This window comes from Pangasianodon hypophthalmus, chromosome 9 (genome assembly GCF_027358585.1).
Source record: "Pangasianodon hypophthalmus isolate fPanHyp1 chromosome 9, fPanHyp1.pri, whole genome shotgun sequence".
Taxonomy (NCBI): Eukaryota; Metazoa; Chordata; class Actinopteri; order Siluriformes; family Pangasiidae; genus Pangasianodon; species Pangasianodon hypophthalmus.
This window is the reverse complement of record NC_069718.1, coordinates 1,773,881-1,789,378: the sequence shown is the minus strand read 5'-3', so window position 1 is coordinate 1,789,378 and position 15,498 is coordinate 1,773,881. Positions and strand designations below refer to the sequence as shown.

The following is a 15,498-nucleotide window of genomic DNA, read 5'->3' as shown; positions in this document are numbered from 1 at the left end:
TGTGGAATTTACCCGAAAAAAAACTTGCTAGCTAGCTAGTGTGGAATTTACCCGAAAAAAAACTTGCTAGCTAGTGTGGAATTTACCCGAAAAAAAACTAGCTAGCTAGTGTGGAATTTGCCCGAAAAAAAAACTAGCTAGCTAGTGTGGAATTTACCAGAAAAAAAAACTAGCTAGCTAGTGTGGAATTTACCCGAAAAAAAAAACTTGCTAGCTAGCTAGTGTGGAATTTACCCGAAAAAAAACTAGCTAGCTAGTGTGGAATTTGCCCGAAAAAAAAACTAGCTAGCTAGTGTGGAATTTACCAGAAAAAAAAACTAGCTAGCTAGTGTGGAATTTACCCGAAAAAAAAACTAGCTAGCTAGCTAGTGTGGAATTTACCCGAAAAAAAAAAACTAGCTAGCTAGTGTGGAATTTACCCAAAAAAACTAGCTAGCTAGTGTGACCTTTACCCAAACAAAACTAGCTAGCTAGTGTGGAATTTACCCAAAAAAAACTTGCTAGCTAGTGTGGAATTTACCCAAACAAAACTAGCTAGTTAGTGTGGAATTTACCTGGAAAAAAAACTTGCTAGCTAGCTTTTTTTACTATATCACCTCCCCAACAGAGTTTCTAGACTGATGGTATTCTCAGTCTGTGACCAAGCGCACCAGTATCAGGATGTATTTACTGATAAAGTAAATGTAAGAATAATAATCGCAGGTCAAACGATCACAAGCTCCATTCGGTTCAGAAAAGATGTGGAATTTACCCAAAAAAAACTAGCTAGCTAGCTAGTGTGGAATTTACCCGAAAAAAAACTAGCTAGCTAGTGTGGAATTTACCCGAAAAAAAACTTGCTAGCTAGCTAGTGTGGAATTTACCCGAAAAAAAACTTGCTAGCTAGCTAGTGTGGAATTTACCCGAAAAAAAACTAGCTAGCTAGTGTGGAATTTGCCCGAAAAAAAAACTAGCTAGCTAGCTAGTGTGAAATTTACCAGAAAAAAAAACTAGCTAGCTAGTGTGGAATTTACCCGAAAAAAAAACTAGCTAGCTAGCTAGTGTGGAATTTACCAGAAAAAAAAAACTAGCTAGCTAGTGTGGAATTTACCCAAAAAAACTAGCTAGCTAGTGTGACCTTTACCCAAACAAAACTAGCTAGCTAGTGTGGAATTTACCCAAAAAAAACTTGCTAGCTAGTGTGGAATTTACCCAAACAAAACTAGCTAGTTAGTGTGGAATTTACCTGGAAAAAAAACTTGCTAGCTAGCTTTTTTTACTATATCACCTCCCCAACAGAGTTTCTAGACTGATGGTATTCTCAGTCTGTGACCAAGCGCACCAGTATCAGGATGTATTTACTGATAAAGTAAATGTAAGAATAATAATCGCAGGTCAAACGATCACAAGCTCCATTCGGTTCAGAAAAGATGTGGAATTTACCCAAAAAAAACTAGCTAGCTAGCTAGTGTGGAATTTACCCGAAAAAAAACTAGCTAGCTAGTGTGGAATTTACCCGAAAAAAAACTTGCTAGCTAGCTAGTGTGGAATTTACCCGAAAAAAAACTTGCTAGCTAGCTAGTGTGGAATTTACCCGAAAAAAAACTAGCTAGCTAGTGTGGAATTTGCCCGAAAAAAAAACTAGCTAGCTAGCTAGTGTGAAATTTACCAGAAAAAAAAACTAGCTAGCTAGTGTGGAATTTACCCGAAAAAAAAACTAGCTAGCTAGCTAGTGTGGAATTTACCAGAAAAAAAAAAACTAGCTAGCTAGTGTGGAATTTACCCAAAAAAACTAGCTAGCTAGTGTGACCTTTACCCAAACAAAACTAGCTAGCTAGTGTGGAATTTACCCAAAAAAAACTTGCTAGCTAGTGTGGCCTTTACCCAAACAAAACTAGCTAGCTAGTGTGGAATTTACCCGAAAAAAACTAGCTAGCTAGCTAGTGTGGAATTTACCTGAAAAAAAAACTAGCTAGCTAGCTAGTGTGGGATTTACCTGAAAAAAAAAACTAGCTAGCTAGCTAGTGTGGAATTTACCCAACAAAAAAAAACTAGCTAGCTAGTGTGGAATTTACCCAAAAAAAACTTGCTAGCTAGTGTGGCCTTTACCCAAACAAAACTAGCTAGCTAGTGTGGAATTTACCCAAAAAAAACTTGCTAGCTAGTGTGGAATTTACCCGAAAAAAACTAGCTAGCTAGCTAGTGTGGAATTTACCTGAAAAAAAACTAGCTAGCTAGCTAGTGTGGGATTTACCTGAAAAAAAACTAGCTAGCTAGCTAGTGTGGAATTTACCCAACAAAAAAAAACTAGCTAGCTAGTGTGGAATTTACCCAAACAAAACTAGCTAGCTAGTGTGGAATTTACCCAAACAAAACTAGCTAGCTAGCTAGTGTGGAATTTACCCAAACAAAACTAGCTAGCTAGTGTGGAATTTACCCGGAAAAAAAACTTGCTAGCTAGCTTTTTTTACTATATCACCTCCCCAACAGAGTTTCTAGACTGATGGTATTCTCAGTCTGTGACCAAGCGCACCAGTATCAGGATGTATTTACTGATAAAGTAAATGTAAGAATAATAATCGCAGGTCAAACGATCACAAGCTCCATTCGGTTCAGAAAAGATGTGGAATTTACCCGAAAAAAACTAGCTAGCTAGCTAGTGTGAAATTTACCCGAAAAAAAAACAACTAGCTAGCTAGTGTGGAATTTACCCGAAAAAAACTAGCTAGCTAGCTAGTGTGAAATTTACCCGAAAAAAAAAACTAGCTAGCTAGTGTGGAATTTACCCAAAAAAACTAGCTAGCTAGTGTGACCTTTACCCAAACAAAACTAGCTAGCTAGTGTGGAATTTACCCAAAAAAAACTTGCTAGCTAGCTAGTGTGGAATTTACCTGAAAAAAAACTAGCTAGCTAGCTAGTGTGGGATTTACCTGAAAAAAACCTAGCTAGCTAGCTAGTGTGGAATTTACCCGAAAAAAACTAGCTAGCTAGTGTGACCTTTACCCAACAAAACTAGCTAGCTAGTGTGGAATTTACCTGAAAAAAAACTTGCTAGCTAGCTAGTGTGGCCTTTACCCAAACAAAACTAGCTAGCTAGTGTGGAATTTACCCAAACAAAACTAGCTAGCTAGTGTGGAATTTACCCGGAAAAAAAACTTGCTAGCTAGCTAGTGTGGAATTTACCCGAAAAAAAAAAAACTAGCTAGCTAGTGTGGAATTTACCCGAAAAAACTAGCTAGCTAGTGTGACCTTTACCCAAACAAAACTAGCTAGCTAGTGTGGAATTTACCCGAAAAAAACTAGCTAGCTAGCTAGTGTGGAATTTACCTGAAAAAAAACTAGCTAGCTAGCTAGTGTGGGATTTACCTGAAAAAAACCTAGCTAGCTAGCTAGTGTGGAATTTACCCGAAAAAAACTAGCTAGCTAGTGTGACCTTTACCCAACAAAACTAGCTAGCTAGTGTGGAATTTACCCAAAAAAAAAACTTGCTAGCTAGCTAGTGTGGAATTTACCCGAAAAAAAAAAAAACTAGCTAGCTAGTGTGGAATTTACCCAAAAAAACTAGCTAGCTAGTGTGACCTTTACCCAAACAAAACTAGCTAGCTAGTGTGGAATTTACCCGAAAAAAACTAGCTAGCTAGCTAGTGTGGAATTTACCTGAAAAAAAACTAGCTAGCTAGCTAGTGTGGGATTTACCTGAAAAAAAACTAGCTAGCTAGCTAGTGTGGGATTTACCTGAAAAAAACTAGCTAGCTAGTGTGACCTTTACCCAACAAAACTAGCTAGCTAGTGTGGAATTTACCCCAAAAAAAAACTTGCTAGCTAGCTAGTGTGGAATTTACCCGAAAAAAACTTGCTAGCTAGTGTGACCTTTACCCAACAAAACTAGCCAGCTAGTGTGGAATTTACCCGAAAAAAAAACTAGCTAGCTAGTGTGGAATTTACCCGAAAAAAACTTGCTAGCTAGCTAGTGTGGAATTTACCCGAAAAAAAACTAGCTAGTGTGCTGTGTAGTTCATGATAAAAGTGGCAAGTGTTCCACAAATATCACCAGCCAGCTAATGTTAGGTAAAATAATCATTCCTGAGCCATGATTAGAGGATTAGCTTTATGTGATTTATTATAAAAATCAGTTTGCGTCACTATTACATTGTCTCGTTATTCACAGTACAGAAACTTTAGCATTAAAAAAAGTCTGATTTTATACAGAATTTCTTTTGAAGCACAAACTCGAAATTAAAGTCTGCGGACAGAAACACGTCCACTGCGCATTTCATAAGTTTAAATTTAGCTCCGCCTCTGTCTCTGGGAGCTCGGGCGCTTTATCCTCATCGATCGAGTCAGCGTAGAGGAATGACGGATCGCTGAACATGTTAAATCTCTTGGAGACACACGCAGCCGTCAGACGAGCCTCCGGATCCTGATCCCAACATTCCTCGATCATCTCACACACCATCTTCATGCCCTGAAACACAGAATGACGCAGAATTAGTAGCTATACACTAGCTAGCAACGTGACTTCATCTAGCTACTGCTAGAGAGATAAGCTTAGCTAACATGAACGTAGCTATATGACATCACACAGCTAGCCGAATGTGGCTAACATTCGAGCACAGCTGTGTTTAGCAGCTAGCGTGCTAGCTTAGCTTAGCAATGGTAGCATTATTACCGGGTGTGTCGTCCAGCTGGGCAGAATCTCGGGTCGCTCTCGGTCTCTGATCACGGTGTCCTTCATGCTCTCGATACACAGCTGGTTCAACTTTCCGAATGGCGGCTCATACTCTCTCACCTCTACACACACAAACACACACACACACACACACGGTTAGCATAATGGCTAGTCAGTCTGTAATAACACTAACTAATCACCTCATAAACTAGCTAGCATGCTAAGAACTAGCTGTCACCAAACAAACTAGATTAGTTAAATGTAATTCTTGAAGAGCTATGTTGACTAGCCGATGTTCTCAGTACAGTATTAGCTAACTAGCTAGCTTAGCATGCTAGTTAGCTAATCAGACTGTTGAAGTTGAGTGAATCAGTCACAGCTCTATTATCTTTTACGCTAATCTAATCTAATCTCACATGCTAATCGCTAATTACAGAATAGCCTACAGCAGTTATTCTCTTCATTAGCTTCTTCTTCGTTACTGTATTTTTGTTACTGAGTTGCTGGAAGTGTTACTGAGCATCTTGCAGAAGCAGCCACAGTTCTTCTGGAGACTTTGACTGTCGACTCGCTTCTTATTTCTGCAGCGAAACCCAGCAGCCTTCATTCTGTTTTTATCTGAAAAGTGTCTCTTATGGAATCTGCTGCTTTCTTTACTGACATACAAACATTTTTCTGTAACATTTCATTTTGTGCTGGAAAACTAATGTTTGGAATCTAAAATGTTTTTGTCCTGAATCAGTAATGTAGAAGTCAGAAAATAAACATCTATAACAAAGTTTGTACTAAAATAAAATTAAAGTGCCTAAGACTTTTGCACAGAACCGTATATTTCTTGAATCCATCATTGAATAAAAAACGTGTTTAGTATCATAAAATAATACTACACCATCATGATCAATGTAACATTGGTTAGCTAGAATTAGCTAATGTTTACTGACTAAGGAATTTTCATAATTTACATGCTTTAATAGCTGCGTATTCTGGTAGCAGATTTATTTATGCATTTGTGTGTGAAACTACTGATTTATAATTTAAAATATTTCACATGATTATCAAGACTATTGAGTGTGTTATTCTGAGTCACAGACTAGATAAAAATCTAATAGTGTGCGTAAGACTTTTGCACAGTACTATATTTAAATATATATATGTTTCACACACACACTAACCACAGTGCACAGGAAGTGTAGGTTCACCGACAGGAAGTGGAGCTGCACTGCTACTGGTGGTTTTAAGCACCTGTTTGTGCTCCGTACAGAAAAATGAAGAGTCTTCCACGAAGAGTATTCTCAAATTTAATTTCAATAAAGACTTCTGTCAGAGTTGTGTATTTTATATGCATCCTACTTTGTTTTGATATTTAGCTACTGAGCTAACAAGCTATTTGAATATTTATGTTTAGGGAACAGGAAAAGAAAGAAGGAAAGATAAATAAATAAGTAAACATAAATAAGACAGAAAGAAAAAAAGAGGTTAAGTTTGTAAAGCCATGCTAACTCTGACGTGATCTGGAGATGATCAGACGATAACCTGTGGATTAGCATGTTAGCATGAAGGCAGTACCTCCGATGGCGGTGCACCTGGACGTGATCTCCCACAGCACCAGAGCCATGGAGTAAACATCTGCCTGCTTGAAGGACTCGATGTTCTCCAGGTTCAGTCTGGACTCCAGCAGCTCGGGGGCCATGTACCTCGGCGTGCCCACCTGAGCACAGGTACACACGGAAATACACAAATAAGACAAATAATAGTGTGCTGTAGAGCTCCGCTAATCCTTACAACCTTTTTCAATCTGCAGAAAAAACTCTAAAAGTCAAACACAGGTTAATTTGTGTTGTGAATAAAAAAAAAAAAACCCTCTTCTGTAACTCATTTTCTGTAGAAGGCTGAGCTAAAATTAGGACTAAAAATTAGAAGCAGAATTCCAGGAAAAGTCCAAGAGAAATCTAAATCTAATAAAACATGTAGTTAAAGGAAGTGAAATGAATGATGAAAGAAAGAACAAAAGAAAGAAGGAAGTGTGTGTTTTGTGTGTGTGTGAGAGTGTGTGTGTGTTTTGTGTGTGAGTGTGTGTGTGTGAGAGTGTATGTGTGTTTTGTGTGTGAGTGTGTGTGTTTTGTGTGTGAGTGTGTGTGTGTGAGAGTGTGTGTGTGTTTTGTGTGTGAGTGTGTGTGTGAGAGTGTGTGTGTGTGTGTTGTCTCACCTGTCCTCTGTTAGCGAGCTCCTCCGTGCTCATGTTGCTGTCGAGTCGGATGCTGAGTGTATTGTGTGTGTGAGTGTGTGTGAGTGTGTGAGAGTGTGTGAGTGTGTGTGTGTGTTTTGTGTGTGTGTGTGAGTGTGTGTGTTGTCTCACCTGTCCTCTGTTAGCGAGCTCCTCCGTGCTCATGTTGCTGTCGAGTCGGATGCTGAGTGTATTGTGTGTGTGAGTGTGTGAGAGTGTGTGTGAGTGTGTGAGAGTGTGTGAGTGTGTGTGTGTGTGTGTGTGTGTGTGTTTTGTGTGTGTGTGTGAGTGTGTGTGTTGTCTCACCTGTCCTCTGTTAGCGAGCTCCTCCGTGCTCATGTTGCTGTCGAGTCGGATGCTGAGTGTATTGTGTGTGTGAGTGTGTGTGAGTGTGTGAGAGTGTGTGAGTGTGTGTGTGTGTTTTGTGTGTGTGTGTGAGTGTGTGTGTTGTCTCACCTGTCCTCTGTTAGCGAGCTCCTCCGTGCTCATGTTGCTGTCGAGTCGGATGCTGAGTGTATTGTGTGTGTGAGTGTGTGAGAGTGTGTGTGAGTGTGTGAGAGTGTGTGAGTGTGTGTGTGTGTGTGTGTGTGTGTGTTTTGTGTGTGTGTGTGAGTGTGTGTGTTGTCTCACCTGTCCTCTGTTAGCGAGCTCCTCCGTGCTCATGTTGCTGTCGAGTCGGATGCTGAGGCCGAAGTCGCAGATGCAGCAGCTCCGGTCGTCCTTCACCAGCACGTTGTCGCTCTTCAAGTCTCGGTGAGCGATCGGCGCTTTGGCTCCACCCACTGCGTTCCGGTCACTGTGCAGGTGAGCCACGCCCCTTACGACATCACCGCCCATCTTGCAGAGCTCTGCCCACTCCAGCTGGTGGGCTCTGAGGTAGTCTCGCAGGTTTCCTCGAGCATGATAGGCCGTGACCAGCCACAAACTTCGCTCCACTGTGTGTTTCTCCGCCGCCAGGAAGTGGACGATGTTCTCGTGACAGAGCTCTGCGTCCAGGAAGATCTCGCGCTCTGTCCTCCAGGACAGGAACTCCTCCAGTGGGAAGATTTTCACTGCGACCGTCTGGAACACCCCGTTTTCACTCGTCTTTTGCCCGAGTCGGGCGCGGTGCACTTCAGCGAAGCGTCCTTTTCCCACCATTTCATCCAGATGGAGGGGCAGAAGCTCCGTGTTGTGATTGAGCCAGTTTGAGACGCTGTCAGAATGTTCGTATTTGGTGGTGAGGATGGAATGTGTGTCGCTGAACTCGGGCTGCAGTTTGGATGGACGGACTGTGTGAACGTAGCAGAAGTAACTCAATGACATGAGCACTAGGACCAGGACGGCGACAGGAACGAGGACAAGGAGGACAGTGTTCGACACTGGAGGCTTGTCCAGCGAGGTCTCTGCTGCAAAACAAAACAAAAACAGTGTTAATTATCGTGCTCAGTCTCAGTTAATTGATCAAAAATGCAAATGAGGCACAGCTGAAACAACAACAACAAAGACCCTTACTACTGCTGCTTACTGCTACTAATAACAATAACAGGAGCGTGCACTTTGGTTCAGCTGCAAAAATCCTTAGCTACGTAGAGTTCAGAAATCCTAAATGTCCCTTTAACAAATTTCTATATTCAATGTAGTGCACTAAATAAAAAATACTCACAAAACTTTCGGTTTAAACAAACAAGCGACTGATCTTATTGAAACTAAAAGATCAGTGGCTTGTTTATTGAAACCGAAAGATCAGTGGTTTGTTTATTTAAAGCGAAAGGTCAGTCGCTTGTTTATCTAAAGCGAAAGGTCAGTCGCTTGTTTATCTAAACTGAAAGATCAGTCGCTTGTTTATCTAAACTGAAAGATCAGTCCCTTGTTTATCTAAACTGAAAGATCAGTCCCTTGTTTATCTAAACTGAACGGTCAGTCGCTTGTTTATTTAAAGCGAAAGATCAGTCGCTTATTTATCTAAAGTGAAAGAGCAGATCAGTGGCTTGTTTACTGAAACCGAAAGATCAGTGGTTTGTTTATTTTAAGTGAAAGATCAATTAGTTGTTTATCTAAAGCGAAAGATCAGTCGCTTGTTTGTCTAAACTGAAGGATCAGTTGCTTGTTTGTCTAAAGCGAAAGATCAGTTGCTTGTTTATCTAAAGTGAAAGATCAGTGGCTTATTTATCTAAAGTGAAAGGTCAGTCGCTTGTTTGTCTAAAGTGAAAGATCAGTCGCTTGTTTATCTAAAGTGAAAGATCAGTCGCTTATTTATCTAAAGCGAAAGATCAGTCGCTTGTTTGTCTAAAGTGAAGGATCAGTCGCTTATTTATCTAAAGCGAAAGATCAGTTGCTTGTTTGTCTAAAGTGAAAGATCAGTGGCTTATTTATCTAAAGTGAAAGGTCAGTCGCTTGTTTGTCTAAAGTGAAAGATCAGTCGCTTGTTTATCTAAAGTGAAAGATCAGTCGCTTATTTATCTAAAGCGAAAGATCAGTCGCTTGTTTGTCTAAAGTGAAGGATCAGTCGCTTATTTATCTAAAGCGAAAGATCAGTTGCTTGTTTGTCTAAAGTGAAAGATCAGTCGCTTATTTATCTAAAGTGAAAGATCAGTCGCTTGTTTGTCTAAAGTGAAGGATCAGTCGCTTGTTTGTCTAAAGTGAAAGATCAGTGGCTTAATTATCTAAAGTGAAGGATCAGTCGCTTGTTTATCTAAAGTGAAAGATCAGTCGCTTGTTTATCTAAAGTGAAAGATCAGTCGCTTGTTTGTCTAAAGTGAAGGATCAGTCGCTTGTTTATCTAAAGTGAAAGATCAGTCACTTGTTTATCTAAACTGAAAGATCAGTCGCTTATTTATCTAAAGTGAAAGATCAGTCGCTTGTTTATCTAAAGTGAAAGATCAGTCGCTTGTTTGTCTAAAGTGAAGGATCAGTCACTTGTTTGTCTGAACTGAAAGATCAGTCGCTTATTTATCTAAAGTGAAGGATCAGTCGCTTGTTTATCTAAACTGAAGGATCAGTCACTTGTTTGTCTAAAGTGAAAGATCAGTCGCTTATTTATCTAAAATGAAAAAGAGCAGATCAGTGGCTTGTTTATTTAAAGTGAAAGATCAGTGGCTTATTTATCTAAAGTGAAAGATCAGTGGCTTTTTATCTAAAGTGAAAGATCAGTTGCTTGTTTGTCTAAAGTGAAAGATCAGTTGCTTGTTTATCTAAAGCGAAGGATCAGTCACTTGTTTATTTAAAGTGAAAGATCAGTGGCTTGTTTATTTAAAGTGAAAGATCAGTGGCTTATTTATCTAAAGTGAAAGATCAGTGGCTTTTTATCTAAAGTGAAAGATCAGTTGCTTGTTTATCTAAAGCGAAGGATCAGTCACTTGTTTATCTAAACTGAAGGATCAGTCGCTTGTTTGTCGGAACTGAAAGATCAGTCGCTTGTTTGTCTAAACTGAAAGATCAGTCGCTTATTTATCTAAAATGAAAAAGAGCAGATCAGTGGCTTGTTTATTTAAAGTGAAAGATCAGTGGTTTGTTTATTTAAAGCGAAAGATTACTGAACCTTTCCTTTCATGGAGTTGGATTAGTCTCTTGTGTGTCTGACTTCACTGGCTTAACACAAGCCCTGATTGGTCTGTTTCACGTTGGCAACCTGTGAGTAAGTTTTACTCTCTGTGGCACGATAATTAAGGCTCTGGGTTACTGATCAGAAGATCAGGGGTTTAAATCCCACTACCATCACCAAGCTGCCACTGTTGGGACCTTGAGCAAGGCCGTTCACCCTCTCTGCTTCAGGGGCAGTGTATCCCGGCTGATCCTGTGCTCTGACCTGAACTTCCTAACAATCAGGGATATCTGAAGAAAAGAATTTCCCTGTGCTATAATGTATACGACACAAATAAAAGCTTCTTTAACTTTCTGGTCCAATACAAAGAAAGCTACCTTGCTTAATGAAATTATTTGCGAGAAAGACTTCTTCTTTCTTTGTGAATTTGAATACATTCTCGCCTTCTGTTTACAAATACCTTGCTAAGCCCAGGGAGCCCTGCAGTTATTTTACAACAAAACCGATCAGAAGCTACTTGCTAGAAGTAATGTCGGTAGCTAGCCCTCAAGAATTTACATCTTCTGAATTTTTAGTAATTAAGCTTCTTAGCAATGTTCCAGTTTGAATTATTCTGATTTATCAACCATGCAAGTCCTTACAAACCTTCTTCTGAGTTTAATGATCTCCTCACCCTAGCTTTTACTATCTGTTCGAAAAGTCTTCTAAATGTTCATCTACTGTAGATTCTCTTCACTGCCTTATGACTGCTGAGTTTTTATCAACATGTACAGATGTGGCCTTTAAGAGCGCATGTTTTTTCATGTGGTTTCACTCGATTCGTCACGCGGCACCCTGCAGGCACGCTTCTTAGAATTTAAATTCATTTGTTGTGCTTCACACGATATCCACCAGGTGGCGTCTGGAACAAGAGACTGTAGCTCAACACACATAAGCGTGACGATGTGTAATGTGCTCTGGTGCTTCTGAGAGAGGTTCACAAACCCGCTGGCCAGATCATGGGCTTCAGTACAAGAAACAGCACCGTTTGGTTGGAAAAAGAGTATATGCTCTATACGGTATACATCCTGGCAGAACTACTGTATCTACTAACAAGCCATGTTTATTCAAATGAAACATGACTGCCCCCTACTGGTCTCGTCTTTCCTGCGCCCGCAGCATGCGCGTGATCTGCGTGATATCGCATGAAATCGCAGGATCCCTTTTCCTTTGAGGCTCATTCTCAATGGCCACCTCCGTAGACGTCCCTACATGGACACATGGGTACACACTTGATATTGTTTGTACTCATGGCTTAGACATTGCTTATCTATCTGGTTCTGTCCTGCTTGATCACAAGTTCATAGAATTTACTCTTGAAGTTCCCGTACTGCAACACTACATAAACACCAACACGTCATATCGGAAACTAAGATCCGTTAGCACCTTCTCATTCTGAAATGCTTAAGTTTCCTTCCTTTTCTACTACATTCTCTGGTACTGACTTAGATCTTAACTTCAGTCTCATTTCTAACACTCTTGATACATTTGCTCCACAGATAACTGGAGATGTTCCTCTCCTCAGTACATCCCTGAGCTTAGGGCCATGAAAGCTGTTGGTAGACGTTCACTCAGATATTCAGATTCTGGTCTTCTTCTCCACAGCTGGAGTTCAGTGCCACAGCCCCAGCTCTGCTATGGACTCCCTCAGTATCTCAGAGACTGCACAAACCTTGCCTTATTCAAATCAAAACTCAAAAGTTTCCTTTAACCACACGTAACTAACTCAATTCCTCTTCTCTGATGCCTGTGATTTCTTCAAACCACTCCTTCTAGACTAGCTGTGTTTCTCACTCTGTTTCACACATATCACCTTTATCTTGTATAGTATTTCATTCAATCTTTTATTTTATTTATTGTTTTTCATTAATTGTATTGCTGTTTAAAGCAACAGTGGGTATTTGAAAGTTGCTGTATAGGAACACCTGTACACCTGTACATTCACACAGTTATCTAATCAGCCAATCATGTGGCAGCAGCACAGTGAATAAAGTCATGCAGATACAGATCAAGAGCTTCAGGTAATGTTCATGTCAAACATCAGAGTGGGGAAAAAGTGAGTTTAACCGTGGCGTGGTTGTTGGTGCCAGTATTTCAGAAACTGCTGATCTCCTGGAATTTCACACACAACAGTCTCTAGAGTTTACACTGCTGCCACGTGATTGGCTGGTTAGATAACTGCATGAATGAGCAGGTGTACAGGTGTTCCTATTAAAATGGAGAGTGAGTGTAAATAAAACTATTATTATTATTATTATTATTATCATTATCTAAACCAAAAGATGGTCAGTCATATCAGCTCATTGTTTCGTTAACCCAAAAGACGGTTAAGCTGAAATAAGATCCGCTGCTCATTTTGTTAAACTGAAAGACATTTTAGCAGATTGTTTCACTAAACCAAACGAAGATCAGTCGAATCGTCTTGTTGAACTGAAATAAGATCAGTTTACCTGTAGAGAAAATGAGCTTTTCGTTACACTCCTCCTCTTGGCTGCAGGAGCAGATGTAGAAATCGGGCCCGAGCTGTTTGTAATGCTTCATCACACACTCCGTGTTGTTGAAGTCTTTCAGGATCACGCCGTGAAACGGCTCCAATGGGTTATGACACACTGTTTCCACAGTTATGTTCTCGCCATCTCTGCGCCTTAATAATAATAATAATAATAATAATGATAATAATAATAATAATAATAATAGATTTATGTATATAGAAGCTGTTACATTTAATACAATGCATCCAGACATTGAGGACATTAGAATCAGCCATCAAAGTGTTAGTCTTTTCAAAATAACAATTCAGATTATAGAGTCTTTTTTCATCTGTGAAGTGACCAGTGTGTGTGTGTGTGTGTGTGTGTGTGTGTGTGTGTGTGTGTGTGTGTTGGCGTACCATGCACTAGCGCAGACCTCATTGCTGTGCTCACAGATGGAGGTGATGTCGCAGTGGACCATGCAGTGGGCCTCAGTGGCGTTACACTCACTCGGCCTGACATCACAAAACTTACACAGATTGCGCAGAACGAATGGAGTCTGAGAGATGGGACTCGCTGCGGGACAGAGACAGAGGGAGAGGGAAATTAAGATGTAATCAAAATAAAATTAAGATATAAAAATAATGGTTATACCACACTGCTGCTGAATACTGGACTGTGATTGGTCAGAAGGTGTTGATTAATTCTCTAGAACAGCAGCTCTGACAGTAGTGCAGCGGCACATCACAGGTTTATATTAATGCACTCGTTCTAATACGTTATTGTTTCTATAGTAACAGCTCATTCACAGGGACTTCCACATAAACAGATTTAAAAAATCTTTCTTAAAGTTTTCTTAAAGTAAGGAGATGTTTATGTAACATTTAATGAAGGAGTCTCCAGTGTAACTTTAAGATTATGCTTCTTTGCGGAAAACTGATTTAAAAACGTGTTGTTTAACAAAGTAAAATGTGTAATCGTTGATACGGTGAAGTTTTCTGTACGGAGACATTTTTTTTTTTACGTTTATGGAAGGAGTCTCCAGTGTCAGCGCTTGGTAACAGTCAGAGGTAAAGCTGGAACTTTAAGTTTTCAGACATCTTCAGCAGGACAGAGGAGTTTACGCTTCTTTGCGGTTTCTCAGTAACATGATAAGCTGCTTTTTTTGTCTTATTAACTTCGAGAGAGAGAATAAAGAGAGGCTGGCGAGGGAACGAGTGTTTATAGCTGCTATAATGTAAGTGACAACAGGAACTCACTTGATTCACAGAAATTCCATAATATTAAAAGTAATGATAAACTGATAGAAAGTACAAATGGATAGAACAGAGATAACTTGTTTCATGGACATTAAATCCAACTATAAACAGATCAAAAGTATGATGTGTCATTCTTTAATAAATAAAAAACGAATAGTTGTCAAATTGCTGTTGTATAAGAGGAACAAAACACTGTTATTGAAAAATCAACTTTAAACTTTAAACTTTCATATCTATAAATCTAACTTGGTGAATCTCTGCCTGCCGAATATCAAACACAATTTTTAAAACCATGATGAAATTTTTGAACGGACCCATATGTATCTCGAAATAAAACAAACAAACAAACAAACAAACAAACAAACAAACAAAAGACCCACCTACAGGCCAGTAAGAAACAAGTACTTTTACATGAACCCTGGAATTGCCCCAGATACTTCATTTTTTACATTTTAACATGATATTATTATACATTATTATACATTATCGTACATGGTTCATTATAATATGCTGTAAGATTTGAAACGTGTATATTGTATAACGTTATTGCGAATGTAAGGAAGTGTGTATTACTCACCGTGAAGGCCTGTAAAAAAGGAAGTGCAGACGAGCAGCAGTGCGCAGCTCAACACAGATAGACCGAGTCGCTCCATTAGCACTCCTCTAAACTGATTATTACACATCTCGAACCATCAGCCATCATCATCACCTCCATCTAAACACACTTATATACCCACTACTGATCAGGTTCTTCATCCATCTCCACCCCCCTGCTTCACACAACACACACACACAACACACACACACACAACACACACACACGTTCACTGAGAAAGAGAAAGAAGGAAGAAGTTTGATGCTATGAGTCAGAGCCTGACAACAGACAGGAAATCTGAAAAAAAGCTCTCTCTCTCTCTCGCTCTCTCTCTCTCTTTCTGTCTGTCTGTCTGTTTCTCTCTCTCTCTCTCTCTCTCTCTCTCGCTCTCTCTCTCTTTCTGTCTGTCTGTTTCTCTCTCTCACTCTCTCTCTCTCTTTCTGTCTGTCTGTTTCTCTCTCTCTCTCTCTCTCTCTCTCTCTCTCGCTCTCTCTCTCTCTCTTTCTGTCTGTCTCTCTCTCTCTCTCTGTGTGTGTTTATGGTAAGTGCTGGTTGTGCAACCTCTCATTTTCAGATCTGTATCACACACTGTGCGCCACAGACGAGTCTAAACACATAAGCTACAAAAGGTCACAACGCCACAAAACACACACACACACCTTCTTTAAAACCAAAAACTGTTGGGCCTAAAAGCAGTTCTACACACAGAAGAGCAATGTGAGCGCTGCTGCTGTCCCCA

General features: G+C 39.9%; 1 protein-coding gene across 1 annotated transcript; it reads right to left on the bottom strand.

Moving 5' to 3' along the window:
- Positions 1–4,073: 4,073 nt before the first annotated feature.
- Positions 4,074–15,129, bottom strand: LOC113523903 (TGF-beta receptor type-2). Its single transcript, XM_026909968.3, has 7 exons — positions 14,742–15,129; positions 13,325–13,481; positions 12,885–13,078; positions 7,503–8,260; positions 6,215–6,356; positions 4,649–4,770; positions 4,074–4,444 (listed from the first exon to the last, which is right to left on the bottom strand). The coding sequence occupies exons 1-7, from the start codon at positions 14,845–14,847 to the stop codon at positions 4,253–4,255; spliced, it is 1,671 nt and encodes a 556-aa protein (XP_026765769.1). The 5' UTR covers positions 14,848–15,129; the 3' UTR covers positions 4,074–4,252.
- Positions 15,130–15,498: the final 369 nt, after the last annotated feature.

Bases quoted from the DNA above. Each gene is read 5' to 3' on its own strand.
- LOC113523903 (XM_026909968.3), bottom strand. From the start codon at position 14,847: ATGTGTAATAATCAGTTTAGAGGAGTGCTAATGGAGCGACTCGGTCTA. The intron at 6,357-7,502 runs GTGAGACAACAC...ACCTGTGCTCAG, and splicing joins AGCTCGCTAACAGAGGACAG to GTGGGCACGCCGAGGTACAT. The intron at 4,445-4,648 runs GTAATAATGCTA...TCTGTGTTTCAG, and splicing joins CCAGCTGGACGACACACCCG to GGCATGAAGATGGTGTGTGA.